Below are 15,370 nucleotides of genomic sequence, written 5' to 3' on the forward strand. Positions count from 1 at the left end.
AGATTTTTTTTTTTGCGACAGAGTCTCACTCTGTCGCCCAAGCTGGTGTGAAGTGGCACGATCTTGGCTCATTGCAACCTCTGCGTCCTGGGTTCAAGTGATTCTCCTGCCTCAGCCTCCTGAGTAGCTGGGATTACAGGCGCCTGCCACCACCAAGCCTGGCTAATTTTTGTATTTTTAGTAGAGACAAGGTTTCACCATGTTGGCCACACTGGTCTCGAACTCCTGACCTCAGGTGATCCGCCCGCCACGGCCTCCCAAAGTGTTGGGATTACAGGCATGAACCACCATGCCTGGCCTGAAGATTGTTAATCTGAAGATTCTACTCTTCATAGAAACAATAAAAATTATTATGCGCTATTAGAAGGGCCTACTATGTGCTAGGTATACATTATTTCCATTAATCTTCACAACGATTCTGTGAGAAAGGCATTATTGTCCCTATTTTATAAATGAGGACATCGTTTTCGAGAGGTAAAATGCATGTCAGAGCCAGAACTCAAACCCAGGTCTAACCCTAAAGCCCAGAATTGTTCCTTTGTCAGTGGTCTACAAAGTGGATTCCATGAATCCCAGTGGGTATATAAGACAAGCCACTGGGGCACACTGAACCATTGCTCTTTTCATTGTGTGTTTTTTAGCATATCCTTCAGGCATGCTCAATTTTGCATATGTATTTTATTACAATACATAACAAATCAACTAAAATTGGCCTAACCAGTAGCCAATAGACAGTTTATTTATTTTAGAGGCAGGGTCTCACTGTCAACCAGACTGGAGTACAGTGGTATGATTATAACTCACTGTAGTGTCAATCTCCTGGGCTCAAGGGACCCTCCTGTCTCAGCCTCCTGAGTATCTGGAACTACAGGTGCATACCACTGCAACTGGGTTTTTTTTTTTTTTTTTTTTTTTTTTGAGATGGAGTCTTACTCTGTCACCCAGGCTGGAGTGCAGTGGCATAATCTTGGCTCAATGCAACCTCTGCCTCCCAGGTTCAAGCAATTCTCCTGCCTCAGCCTCCCAAGTAGCTGGGATTACAAGCATGTGGCACCATGCCCAGCTACTTTTTGTACTTTTAGTAAAGATGGGGTTTCACCATGTTGGCCAGGCTGGTCTCGAACTCCTGACTTTAAGTGATCCACCCCGCTTCGGTTTCCCAAAGTCCTGGGATTATAGGCGTGAGCCACCACGCCCAGCTGTAACTGGCTAATTTTTGTAATTTTTATAGACATGGGATCTCGCTACATTGCCTAGTAGGCTGATTTTTTTTTTTTTGAGATGGAGTCTCACTCTCTCACTCTGTCACTCAGGCTGGAATGCAATGGCGTGGTCTCAGCTCACTGCAACCTCTGCCTCACCTCAGCCTCCCGAGTAGCTGGGACTACAGGCGTGTGCCACCATGCCTGGCTAATTTTTGCATTTTTAGTAGAGACGGGGTTTCACTATATTGGCCAGGCTGGTCTCGAACTCCTGACCTCATGATCCGTCTGCCTCGGCCTCCCAAAGTGCTGGGATTACAGGTGTGAGCCACCGCACACAGCCGCCTAGGCTGATTTTAAACTACTGGCCTCAAATGATCCTCCTGTCTTGGCCTCCCGAAGTGTTGGGATTACAGGTGTGAGCCACCACTTCCATCCTCAGTAGACAGTTTTTAAGAATCCTAATAAATAGCTCCCTGTTCTCCTCCCCTGAGTTCAGAATTAACTGAGAGAGTGGGATCCGAGAGATAGAGAACAAAATGTTAGCTTTATTCTTGAGAGGGCCGTGGGAGAATCTGGCTTAGGTGTGGTGCCTGGCAGTCATGATGTCTCAAGCTTGAATCCAAGAATTAAGACACGCTCACTGACCCAGGCACAGGCCTCTTCCCACAGCTAGGGGCCCAGTGGAATATGCGTCCCTGGGCCATCTGATCCCTAGTAGGAGAGAGGCTGAGCTGTGCATACCTGCTTCCTGCTCCCCTAAATATCAGTCACTCTTTCCCAGGGAGAGAGAGAGCTGGAGCCTTACTGTGATTGCAGCTCCATTCACATGGAAGGGAACAAACCAAGCATGGGTGTATGTAAGAGTTTCCCACGTAACAATATTGTACATGACATTTATTTATTAATCCATGTATTTTGTACATGTTAAATGTATAGATACACACATATATACATATACATATATACATATACGTACATATACATATGTGTGTGTGTGTGTGTGTGTGTATATATATATATATTTTTTTTTTTTTTTTTGAGATGGAGTCTCGCTCTGTTGTCCAGGCTGGAGTGCAGTGGTGCTATCTCAGCTCACTGCAACCTCCACCTTCCCGGTTCAAATGATTCTCCTGATTCAGCCTCCTGAGTAGCTGGGACTACAGGCACGTGCCACCATGCCCAGCTAAGTTTTTTTGTATTTTTAGTAGAGATGAGGTTTCGCCATGTTGGTCAGGCTAGTCACGAACCTCTCACCTCAAGTGATCCGATCACCTCAGCCTCCCAAAGTACTGGGATTACAGGCATGAGCCACTGCACCTGGTCACATATTAACATTTTTATTGAGGGGTATGCAATGAAAACTGAAGTTCACTATTCTGTACTATACTGTAGAAGTATTGGAGGCCAAGTTTCACGCAGCTGAAAGGGAATGAGGACATAGTTTATTGTAGGATCTGGGCCTCCTGGATCTTTGTTATTCTTTTTTTTTTTTTTTTGAGATGGAGTCTTGCTCTGTCACCCAGGCTGGAGTGCAGTGGCGCAATCTCGGCTCACTGCAAGCTCCACCTTCCGGGTTCAAGCAATTCTCCTGCCTCAGCCTCTCAAGTAGATGGGACTACAGGCACCCGCCACCACGCCCGGTTAATTTTTTGTATTTTTAGTAGAGACAGGGTTTCACCATGTTAGCCAGGATGGTCTGGATCTCCTGACCTCGTGATCCGCCCTCCTTGGCCTCCCAAAGTGCTGGGATTACAGGCGTAAGCCACTGTGCCCGGCCAGCCTCCTGGATCTTAAGAGGAGATGAACCTGGGCCTTATTAATAAAATATGTATGTTCTGTACACTGCCATTAATTTACAAGTCTCTAAAGGAAAACATGTTTAGGAGATAGAAAGATTCCCTGCCTGGTGGCTGTTTTCTGAAGTTTCCTATATGTGGCAATCTCACTGCGGGTTGAGTTGCCCTTATCCAAAATGCTTAGGACCAGAAGTGTTGTAGGTATTAATTTTTTTTCAGATTTTGGAATACTTGCAGAATACACACCGGTTGAGCGCGCCTAATAAAAAAATCTGTAATCTGGGTGCTTCATTGAGGATTTCCTTTGAACGTCATGCCATTGCTTCAGATTTTGGAGTATTTCAATTTTGGGTCTTTATATTTTGGGATGCTCAATTTGTATGGGAAAATCCTTACAGACAACTCCAAGGTAGAGCAATAGCAAGTAGGAAAGCTTGAAGTCAGTGAGCAGCTCTCTGTTGCAGTGAGTTACAAACAGAATTTGGGTGAAGGATGTGGCTAAGGTTAGACAGGCATTATGGTTCAGACAGAATGCAAGGCAGAGCTGAAATTTAAAATTGGACATTTTCCAGAGTTTATTACATGAAACGTTGCTCCTGATAGATGCTCTGTGAATGGTATCACAGTCAAATACATTTGAGAAACCCAGTGTAAGTAAACCCCCTCTCATTCACATTGCACACTAGTATGTAAGAGGCTGATTATGCTTACATAAGAAGTCCTGCAATAGACTTTAAACAGCAGTTCTCAAACTAATGTATCTTCAGAACACTTATTTCCAAATTCCTATCGACATTTGTTCTGAAAAACATTTTGGGAAATGCTAAGTGGGAAGATGATAGATTCGGGAGCTTATGGTAAGGGGCTCAGATGCCCAAGTTCATCCTCTTACTAGCTGTGGCCATGGGTAAATTAATCTCTCAGACTGTTAATTTCCTCACCCATAAAATGGATATAATACTTCCTATCTGTAAGAACTGTAGTGAAGATTAAGAGAGATAACATCTATAAACTTCTCAACTATTAGCATATACTCAGTAAAAGTTAGATCCTGGCTGGGCGCGGTGGCTCACGCCTGCAATCCCAGCACTTTGGGAGGCCAAGGTGGGTGGATCACTTGAGGACCAGAGTTCATGACCAGCCTGGCCAACATGGTGAAACCCTGTCTCTACTAAAAATACAAAAATTAGCTGGGCATGGTGGCCCACGCCTGTAATCCCAGCTACTCAGGAGGCTGAGGCAGGAGAATCGCTTGAACCTGGGAGGCGGAGGCTGCAGTGAGCCATGACTGCATCGCTGCGCTCCAGCTTGGGCAACAGAGCGAGACTCTTGTCCAAAAAAATAAAAATAAAAATAAATAGTAATAATAGCACAGAATATAATTTTTGAACATGTGGACTATAGCAGGTAAGGTGCAAAGCCCAGCCATTTCTCAGGGTGGAGCATGCGGATTATTTCCTCAAAATGGATTTTTCAGGATGCTGATTCCTGCTGAGTTTGACTTTTAGGGAGTGAAGCTGAGGAATCTGTCTTTTGACAAGATCCCTGGTGAATCATTAAGGTCATTAAAATTTGAGAGCCATTGATTAGGAAGCGTGAGTTGCAAGACGCCGAAGAATCCCATGTGGCCCAAATGATACTGAATGAGAGAAGGAATGGACATTGAAGACCAAGGACTTGGAGAAGCGTGCCCCCGTGATGGTAATCTTGGACTCAGAAACTCACCTTAGATGAGGGAGTGTTTGCAGGTATGAGAGGGTGAGACAGCTGGATCATGTTTGGCGTGGTTAAAACAGTATGACGGTGCTGGGCACGGTGGCTCATGCCTGTAATCCCAGCACTTTGGGAGGCCAAGGCAGGCGGATCACCTGAGGTCAGGAGTTCGAGACCAGCCTGGCCAACATGGTGAAACCCTGTCTCCATAAAAAATACAAAAGTTAGCTGGCAGTACACACCTGTAATCCCAGCTACTCAGGAGGCTGAGATACAAGAATCGCTTGAGCCTGGGAGGTGGAGGTTGCAGTGAGCCAAGATTGCGCCATTGCATTCCAGCCTGGGTGACAAGAGTGAAACTCCGTCTCAAAAAACAAAACAAAACAAAAAACAATATGATAGGAAATGGCGAGTGTGACACTTCCAGGTGAGACCTGAAGGAAGGTCATGGGGCAGAAATGTAGTGAGAGGGCATGTAGCCTGCAAAGAGAAAGCCAGGTTTGGTCCCTGATCATGGTCCCATTGCCGTCCCATCCCATGAGGCGGATGCCCCTCCAGCCCCAGCCGGAAAGCCCATACCATTGCCAGTCCTGTTATGATTAAGCACTCTTGGTTTGCAAGAACTTGGGTGAACCTGCTCCTATGGAGGCCCAGAACACCGCATGACTTTTTCCTTTCTTTTTTTTTTTGCGACACAGTCTTGCTCTGTCATCCAGGCTGGAGCATAGTGGTGCGATCACAGCTCACTGCAGCCTTGAACTCCTGGGCTCAAGCAATCCTCCCACTTCAGCCTCCCAAGTAGCTGGGACTGTAGTTGTGCACCACCACACCTGGCTACTTTTTTTTTTTTTTTAAACTTTGAGTAGAGGAAAGGTCTTGCTATGTTGCCCAGCCTGGTCTCAAACTCTTGGGTTCAACAGATCCTCCTGCCTTGGCCTCCCAAAGTGCTGGGATTACGGGTGAGCCACCACACCTTCTGTTTTTCTCCTTCTAATAGGGACACAGATTAATATATTAATGACCATTATTCCTAAGCAAGGTCTGCAAGAAGGTCGTTATATTGTTTCCTCTAAAGAAGCATGAATATTGCATGTATATCCCTTCCCTCCAAGTTCTTTTGTTCGGGGACTCTGCTGGTTTTCTTCTCTCCTTAGGAAGGTGGGGTGGTGCTGTCCTGTTAGTCACCTGGGAACAAGGGGGCTCCACACTGGGGTTTTGCTTGGGCGCTGCCTTTGGGAAAGTAGTAAAACATTAGGCAGTGTGCTCCACCTCCCAGGAGCAGATGGCTTGGGCAGTCTCTGCGGCCCAAATGTGGCTGCATTTCCCACCCCAAACCCCCACCGCACAATTTTTTTTTTTTTTTTTGAGACCAAGTCTCACTCTGTCACCCAGGCTGGAGCGCAGTGACGTGATCTCAACTCACTGCAACCTCCGCCTCCCGGGTTCAAACGATTCTCCTGCCTCAGCCTCCCAAGTAGCTGGGGTTACAGGCGCCCGACACCACGCCCGGCGAATTTTTGTATTTTTAGTAGAGATGGGGTTTCGCCATATTGGCCAGGCTGGTCTCGAACTCCTGACCTCAGGTGATCGGCCCGCCTCGGCCTCCCAAAGTGCTGGGATTACAGGTGTGAGCCACTGGGCCTGGACCTCCATAGCACACTCTTGACCATCAGGAGACAATGCCGGCAAGAGGTTCACCATCCTTTGGACATAAAGGAAGCTTTCCTTTGGTTTGTGGACATTGTAGTTAAGAGAATGAAGGTGCACTGTGGCCCAGAGAGGGGTCGCCCCTATTTCTCCACAGTTTCCAAACATAGCTGGCATAGGTTTCTGTTCTTTGATCCCGAAGATCCCAGGCCACAAAGCTACGTACCCTTTCTCCTGCCAAATAAAATCCATAGACACTGCATCTTCACGATGAAGCTTGAAACCAGTCAAGCACTTTTTTATTTAAAAAAAAAAAAAAAAGGAAAAAAGTCTAATGGTAAAGTATATAGCCTATACATGCTACAGCTAGTTGTTCTCACCCCTCCCCTCACATCCTATATACTCGTTTATTTAATGTGTTAAAGGAAACAAAAACCACCACCGGAATGCCAATTTGCCAAGAGGGTAGAGTAAGTGTGGGGATCTCCAGCGTCATCCTATGAGCAGACACGAGGTAGTGGGCAGTGCCCACTGTTCCTGGAGGGAGGTAAGAAATGGCCTGTTACTTGGAAGCTCCCCAAAGCAAGAAATGTGGGTTGTAATCAAGGTGGCCACAGTTTATCATCACCCCTCTAAGTGAAAGGGGCACTAACAATAATTACACGGGCACAAAGGCATACATGGGCACACACTGGGGTAAAATGTGGACACCATCGTTGCATTAGAATTGCTTATTGCTGATATAAGCCTGGTGGGGGCACCTTCTTTTTTACATCAATAGGACATCTGAAAGTGAAGGCTACCGACTGTGGCACTGTGTTTGGCCTCTTTGAGGACAGAAGAGGTTGAGCCCCTCATCCCTGATTGGAGCTAAGAAGGCTTACTTTGGAGTTGAGGATAGAAACGGGAAGATGGAATGTTGAAACATGAGGAGGAGCTCGATAACTTGGCAGAATAGCACCAGAAACCAGATGCCACCCCACGGAGCTGGGCAGTCCAGTCTGTAGAAAGGTGCTCTGAAGGAGGTCCATGAGCAGGCAAGGACTGTGGAGCCTCCGGTTCCAGCTCTGCAGCTCTGCCTGGGACCCTCGTGGAAACTTATTCTAGTTAGGAGCAATTCCTCCAGGCCAAGAGAGGGCGCCCTGCACCCTCAGGCCTCGATGCATGCTGCTCTACCTCTCATCAGCCCACAGTCTGACACGAGGTCATCTTTGGTCTGTGGTGAGGTATGGGTGTCTGCAGTCTACACAACAGCCCTGCAGAATGGGCCTGGACAACCCTTGGGGGATAAGACAGCCACACATGGCTCAGGCTGTTAGGTGTCCACTGTCACAGTCCAAAGAGAAAGGTACGGCCTCCAAGGGGGCAGCTTAAGCCAACATGTAAGACTTGGGCACGATGAAAGGACGGGGGTCCAGCTACGGATGTTTTTGTTCTTGATGTCAAGTTGCCAGCTACTGGAAGGCAGGAGCAGTTTCTTCTTTTTCCCACTCTGTGCTGGGTACCTGGGAGAGGCGAAATAAATACCAGACTGTCCACTCCTCAGCCTAAGGTCCTTCTCAAGTCCTGGCACACTCAGCACTTGCTCTTTAACGTGGCGTATGTTCCCCCATCTTCCACCTGGTAATGAAATCCTCAGTGGGCGCAAACATTTTAGGGCCAAGAACATTGCCTTGGAAATTGATTCTATGGCGTGGCCTTGTGGCAGAGGTTTAAAATGACTACTGTAACCTGGCATGGGCTCCAGCAATCCCCCAGTAGGGAAGGGCCATTAAAAGCGGTTTAAGCTGGAGCTCAGCTCTCCCGCAGTCTCAGCTGGGACGACATACACCCACCAATGGCAAAGAAAGATTCTGAGCAGAAAATGTGAGCAAAGGCCTCTTTTGCCAAGAGGTGGTCTTAGACTCAGGATTTCCCAAATTTTTGGAGGTATCACAAGCTGTCCATTTGCCCTGGGATGTAAGGTAAAGTAGTCGTCACAATTGTGTTAATAAGCAGGGGTGAGGGGAAGAAAAAAAAATCTCTGCCCACCTTTTGGGCTGCCATTTGGCCTGTGACCTACTGAAATGTGTGACCAAGGGGTGGGGGGAAGAGACACCGAAATTCAGAGGGAGGGTCACTTGATTCCCTGGAAGCCCTCCGCACACTTCCCTGCTAATGGCAGAGAAAAAGTCATGGACACAAGGGAAACAACAACAAAACCAAACAAACCAAAACTCGAGATCTGAGTCCCAGCTTGGCCACTATTTGGACCTTCTCCCTCTGAACCTTAATTTTCTCACTATAGATCAGGACTGGTCCTATCCGCCTCACAGGCTTGCCGTAAGGATTAAAGGAGCAAGTGTGTTTAGGCACTGGTCACCAGCCCGGTGCTTGGCACCGTTGTCACGACGGGCCTGGACACTTTCTAGAGCCATGACTCCAGGGAAGTTCTGCATATGTGCCATCAATCGCTCACAGAATAGCGACCACAGTCCTGGATGGGGTAAATCTAAGTCCCCAGGCAAGGACAGCTAGGAGAGTGACTGGCCACCCCGACCCACCCACTGCCTGGGGAAGTGTCTACCATTGTAGGAAAAGGAGCTGGATACAGACGTCCTCAGGCCATAGATATGACTCAAGGAGAGAACAGTGAACAGAGAGGAATGTGGCTTCAGTACCCGCGGGTCACGTCAGAATAGTAATTATCATCATAGCAAAAGAGAATGGCAGATTCTTTCATTTGCAGGAAAACTTTCTGCCTAGAGGAAGGCAGGGCAAGTCTGCTCCTACCCAGCTGACCCCCGGGAGGAAGGAATGAAGCAAGAGAGAAACTCCTTCAGTGAAGTCAGCAGACAGGACTCAAAGCTCTTCCAGCCAGGGATGGAGCCACACACATCCCAGTCTACTCAGCACCTAGCACAGAGTAGACACTCACAAAGTATCTGAAAACGTCGCTGAAAGGCAAAAAGCAAATCAGAAAAAAACATGTGAGTTTTGTCTTTTGAAATGTAGTCAAATCTCACATAGCTTCACAAAAGTTGTTTAAACCAAAGTGGATCAAGAACTCAGGAAAACTGCCATGGGGCCTCCTCTCAAGGGAGGGGACCCTCAAGCGGTGGCGGCCCTTCCCCACCTCCCTTCTTCCCCTGGCTGCCATCTGCCCCCAACGCTCTGGGCACAGGGCCAAGTGGCAAGTGGGGGCCCTGCAAGAGGTGCCCCAGGGCCCTGCCCAAGCCTCTCTGGGGAATGGGATTTGCAGGCTGACTGGAGGAAGGGACTAAAGATGCTACAGGTGATCAGAGGAAGCTCCTTCTCATGCAGAAGCAGCCAGCGCCCACATGATAGGGGGTGGAGCTGGGAGGCGGGGCAGAAGAGGGCTGTTCAAGCAAAACTTTGGCACTGCAGGTAGACACTGAGCATCCCCCCAAAAAACTGGCTTTGTGGGTCCAAAAGTATCTCGCCTGATGAACACTGTGAACTGGAGATCTCTAGGGCAGGGCAGGGCGGGGAGGGGCAGGGCAGGGCAGGGCAGGGCTGGGCTGCCTCGGTCGGGTAGAATGGGAAGGGGTTCTGCTCTGCTCTCTTACTCTGGGCTGGGAGCTAGAAATGCTGGGTCCTGATTTTGCTTCTGCAGTGATTTAGTCATGCCTCTCCAGACCTCAGTTTGACAGATGACCACATCTGCCCTGGGTTTCTTGAAGGGAGAAAACAGATTTGGCAGTGCGTGAAAAAAGAGAAAAACATTACAAATGCCGGAGAGGCACAGGAAGCAGCTCTGCCTGGCCCTTGGTTACCTGCCTCCCTATGGGACCGCTGCATGCTATGCTCAGAGCCCTCCAGGTTGGCCCTCGAGGCCACCTCAGCTCCCGTTGCTCCATAAGCTCTATTCCCCAGGGGGCAACAGCTTAGAAGCAGGGAACAGTGCTCTGTGCCAACCACCAAGACCCTGGCATTCTCCTGTCATGGAGACGCAGCTGTTGAGTCCAGGACAGCCTTTGGTATAGGCTGCTGTGGGCTGGAGGGATGGTGGGTGTGGGAGCAGCCATGAATGCCCCCTCACCCCCATCACAATGAAGCCACTTGGCCACCACTTAGCCAGCTTCTATCTCTTCCCTGCCTGGTTTGTCTTTTACAGAGGGGAGGGCACAGGCACTGAAGTCAGGCAGGCCTGGACTCAAATCCTCTTCCCTCTTCTTCCTGGCTGGTGTGTCCTTGGGCACATGGAGCATGAGTTTCCTCATCTATAAAGGGAGTTTGTGAGGGTCAAAGCATGAATGCAAAGCGCCAAGTACAGTGTTTGGCACCCACGAGGCACTCAGCAAAGGGGTGCTCACAAGGGCACGACTTGTGAATGGGCCTCTTATGCAAACAAACTTTGAGATTCTTGCTTTAGGTAGGCAAAAATGAAATGCTCCAAGTTGGGGTGGGAATTCTCATTGAAAAGCCCTGGAGGGACCGGAGCCTGCAGCAGCAAAGTGCAGCATATGCAGGGCTGGAACCACCCTTCAGGGCTGACCATGGTCCCAAGATAGAAGGTGGGAGGCAGGGCGGCTGGGCGGACCTCCAGGCCCACTCCTGGGGGAGCCGCATCCAGTGGAACCTCAGAGGCCCGCGGGCCTGAGGCTTTGGGGAAGGGGACACTTTCCCTGGGACTGGTAATGGAATGCATTTCTTCAGGATGAAGTTCCTTCTGGTAGCAGGCAATTTAGGAGGAGTGAATAAAGCCACTGGGCTTTTAGAAACATGAAGAAGTTGGAGCAAAAGTCATCATGGACTGGGTTGGCTGCCCCTTACTGTGCCATGTCCAAGCCATGAGAGACCCTTGCTGGAGTTTCTCCAGGCAATGGGATCCAGTCCTGGAGGTCTTGGTGTCTTGGTCCCACTGCTGGGTGGCAATGCCATTGGCCAGGAGGAGTTCTCTTAAGGCAGGGATGCTGACATGGACAGAAAGCAAAGGCTGTGGGTTCTGAGCCTCCAGTGATGCTGTGATAGGAGGGATCAGGCCCAGGGGCGCTCAAGGTGTCCGAAACTCACTCTCCACCCATGGGAGGCAAGAAGTCACAGTACCCCAGAGTCTGTCTGCCTTGGAAGCTGCGTGGAGAATGATAAATTAAGAGGCGTATTAAATACGTGGGCAAAGCCAGCAAGGACCAGCGGGCCCTCTAGGCAGAAAGGGAGTCGGCTACGGCTTCTTTCTGAGATAGTTGGAAGGAATCCACCCTTCCCAGGAAGGGGCTCCGCTCAGGACCTGGCAGAACCACCAGCCACTGCTGTTCTTCTCCCGGACTTCAAACACTGTCCCTTCCTGGAAGCTGCTGGTGTCTTTGTCTCCTTCAAAGTCGGCCACGGCCACATACAAAGAGTCCTTCAGGCCGTCGGCATTGGGGACAGAGGCTGCAGCTGCTTTCTCCCTGTTTTCTCCAATCTTGCCGGTCCCCCATGGCCCCAGGCTGCCTTTGCCTCGCGTGTCATCCTGGCCTCCCAAAGAGTTGGAGAGAAAAGGTTTGGCTTTTGGAGGGACGAGGAGAGCACGGCCTGGGGTGGGAGCTGCCCTGCTTTCGTGGCCTTCACACTGTGGACCTCTGACCTCTGGGAGAGGCCTGGGTGACGAAGAGGTTTTCTTTGGGGGAGGTGGTCTGCGGGGTGGGACCACAGGTCTCTGCTGGGGAGCCTCTTGGAGAGGAACAGGCACGCTCTTAGACACAGGATCTGTGGTCTTGGCTGGCCTCGGAGGGGCTCTGCAGGAAATCTCTTTTGGGCTGAGACCATCCTGTTTGCCCGTCCTGTCCTGGGCGCGGCCAGACCCCTCTCCTGGGAGGAAGCTTCGGCTGAAGGCCACGTCTTGGCCCCCTACTGCCTGGGGGCCCTCCCCATCCAACAAGGACTTGTCTTGGGACTTGGCAGGCCTGAGCTTACTCCTGAGGTTGCAGATGTCGACTTGGTCTTCGCCCTGAGGTGGCTCCGTTTTGGGGGAAGGAGCTGGTTTTGGCCTCACCTGAGGTCTGGACTTCAAGAAGGGATTCTGGGGAGTGGCATCTGGCTTCTCCTCCGGCAGGTCAGTTTTGGATTTGGAGATGGGCCGGAGGTTGGGCTTCTTCACTTCCTTGGCCAAGACCTTGTGGCCACACTCCAGCCCCATGTCATTTTTCAGCTGGAACAGTTTGCTTTTGTCAGGTTTGGGCTCTGGCCTCCTGCTGTCCCGGGCTGGAGGGGTGTGTTTGGCTGGCATCATCGGCAAAATCATGCCCGGAGGCTTGGGGGTGGGGCCCCGGAGCTGCTCCGTCCTCTGCCGCTCCCGCTCCCGCTCCAGCAGCTCCCCCTCCGACTTGATGATGGATTCTTTCCGCGGAGGGAGGCTGGGCTTCTCCTCCATGTCGGGGTCTGAGATCTCCTCGTAGCCTGCCGACGCAGACATGTCTGAAGATGCCTTCCTCAGGACATCCTTACTGCCCTTCCAGTCTTTAGACCAAGGCAACCCCGAGTCCATGACACCATGCGGTGCGTCAGGCAGGGGCCGGGAGGGGCCCGTGGCTTCGCTGCCCGTGTTGTTCTCCAGCGCTGCTGCTTCCCCCAGCCGGAGCTGGGTCACCTCGTGGGGCAGGGGAGCCAGAAAGTTGGGTCTCGAGGCGTTGCTGGTCTTCTTGTACTTGTCAATGAAGGTTGCCGGGGCCCACCCTTCCTTATCTTCAATCTGAATGTACCACCAGCCACTCAAGTTTTTCTCGATCACCTGCAAGGGAGGATAGAGAAAGGCACTTGGGTACGATGCCAGGGCCAGCAGATGGCATGGTTTGGCAGAACCCATGTGCAACTGGAGCTCTAGAAGCTGTCACTGTGTACTCAGCAGCTCCTCTGACAAGGTCTACAGGGACCACCAATGGAGACGTTACCATGTTCCGGGAATATCTTACATGGGGGGAGATTCTTGTCGTATGGGACTCCCCCTAAAGCAGTCCATGAGATGTGGCCTTGGGTATAGGTACTTAATTTGAGAGTTGGTCCTAGGAAATACAAGTAAGGAAGTAGACAGAGAAAGAAGGGAAAGGGAGAGGCCAATTATGAGCAAGTTATTGCTCGGGGCCATGGGGCTTGATCTGCCAGGGACCCTCTGAGAGACCACAAAGACAGTGCCTCAGAACGGGTCCCTCTGGGGATGCGTGCATTTATCTATTGACTCTCAGCTCCTCCCTACCCAGGGTATTAACTCCTCTCCCCTTCTGGGAAGCTGTCGGCTTGCAGGAACCTGCGTGTAGGCGCAGGTGAATTCAGGTGGATCAGAGGCACCGGCAGCGTCTGCTACAATTCTAAAGACAAGGCAGAAGTCAGAGCTACCCTTGATCCTGGCTTCTTTGGCTGAGCATCGGATGAAGAAGTTAGCTGGCATTTATAGAGGCCACAACACATGAAAGACACTTACCATTTTTTTGAGACAGAGTCTTGCTCTGTCACCCAGGCTGAAGTGCAGTGGCATGATCTCAGCTCACTGCAACCTCCGCCTCCCAGGTTCAAGCGATTCTCATGCCTTAGTCTCCCAAGTAGCTGGGATTACAGGCATGTACCACCACACCTGGCTAATTTTTGTATTTTTAGTAGAGATGGGGTTTTACCATGTTGGCCAGGCTGATCTCGAACTCCTGGTCTCTAGCGATCTGCCTGCCTCGGCCTCCCAAAGTTCTGGGATTACAGGTGTGAGCCACTGTGCCTGGCCTGAGAAATACCTATCTTTGAACGCAGGAATCACAGTCAGCTCAAAGAGATGCTCGTGTTTATATACAGGGGACCTGGAGCTGGTGGAGTAGAGTAGATTTTCATTGTGTCCCTACTTCCCTGTGGGATACACGCCTGTTGGCTGGAATGGTGGGTGGATTCACTCATGTTGTCTAAGATCTTGTTCTCTGTCTCTTTTTTGTCCAGCACTGCGTGGCTGAATTCACACAGGTGAAAGGTGTGCTCGCTATTATGGGCTGAATTGTGTCCCCCTCCCCAAATTCGTATGTTGAAGCCCTAACCCCCAATACCTCCAACTGTGACTGTACTTGGAAATAGGGCCTTTAAAGAGGTGGTTAAGGTTAAAATGGATCATTAAGGTGGGCTGAGTTTGGATGTATGTCCCCACCCAAGTCTCATGTTGAAATGTGATCCCCAATGATGGAGGTGGGGCCTGGTGGGAGGTGTTTGGGTCACGGGGGCAGATCCCTCATGAATGGCTTGGTGTCCTTCCCTTGGTAATGAGTTCCCATGGGATCTGGTTGTTTAAAAGTGTGTGGTGTCTCCTTGCCACTCTCTCTTGCTCCTGCTCTTGCTATGTGATGTGCCTACTCCTGCTTTGCCTTCCGCCCTGAGTAAAAGCTCCCTGAGCCTCCCCAGAAGGCAAGCAGATGCTGGCACCGTGCTTTCTGTACAGCATGCCCAACTATGAGTCAAGTAAACCTCTTTTCTTTATAAATTACCCAGTCTCAGGTATTTCTTTTTTTTTTTTTTTTTTTTTGAGACAGAGTCTCGCTCTGTTGCCCAGGCTGGAGTGCAGTGGCACTATCTCGGCTCACTGCAGGCTCTGCCGCCTGGGTTCACGCCATTCTCCTGCCTCAGCCTCCCAAGTAGCTGGGACTACAGGCGCCTGCCACTGTGCCCGGCTAATTTTTTTTGTATTTTTAGTAGAGATGGGGTTTCACCGTGTTAGCCAGGATGGGCTTGATCTCCTGACCTCGTGATCTGCCCACCTTGGCCTCCCAAAGTGCTGGGATTACAGGCATGAGTCACCGTGCCCAGCCAGGTATTTCTTTATAGCAATGCAGGAATGGCCTAATACATGGGCCCTAGTTCAATATGACTGATGTCCAAATAAGAAGAGGAGATTAGAAAACACACAGGGACTGAGGGATGACCACGTGAGAAACAGCGAGAAGGTGTCCATATGGAAGCCAGGGAGAGAGGACACAGGAGAAACCAAACCTGCTGACACCTTGATCTTGAACTTCTGGCTTCCCAAACTGTGAGACAATAAACTGCAGTTGTTTAAGCCACCCA

The 15,370-nt window shown here is 50.2% G+C and overlaps 1 protein-coding gene across 3 annotated transcripts in view; it reads right to left on the reverse strand.

Moving 5' to 3' along the window:
• Window positions 1-6,625: 6,625 nt before the first annotated feature.
• The window catches only part of SH3PXD2B (SH3 and PX domains 2B), a 120,846-nt gene continuing 112,101 nt past the window's right edge, over window positions 6,626-15,370 (reverse strand). For all 3 annotated transcript variants that reach the window (XM_016954204.4, XM_016954206.4, XM_016954208.4), the window contains one exon: window positions 6,626-13,073. In XM_016954204.4, coding sequence (XP_016809693.1) covers window positions 11,526-13,073 — 1,548 coding nt within the window. In that variant the 3' untranslated portion in view covers window positions 6,626-11,525. The remainder of the gene's footprint in view (window positions 13,074-15,370) is intronic.

The sequence above is a fragment of the Pan troglodytes genome, chromosome 4 (assembly GCF_028858775.2).
Source record: "Pan troglodytes isolate AG18354 chromosome 4, NHGRI_mPanTro3-v2.0_pri, whole genome shotgun sequence".
Lineage (NCBI taxonomy): Eukaryota > Metazoa > Chordata > Mammalia > Primates > Hominidae > Pan > Pan troglodytes.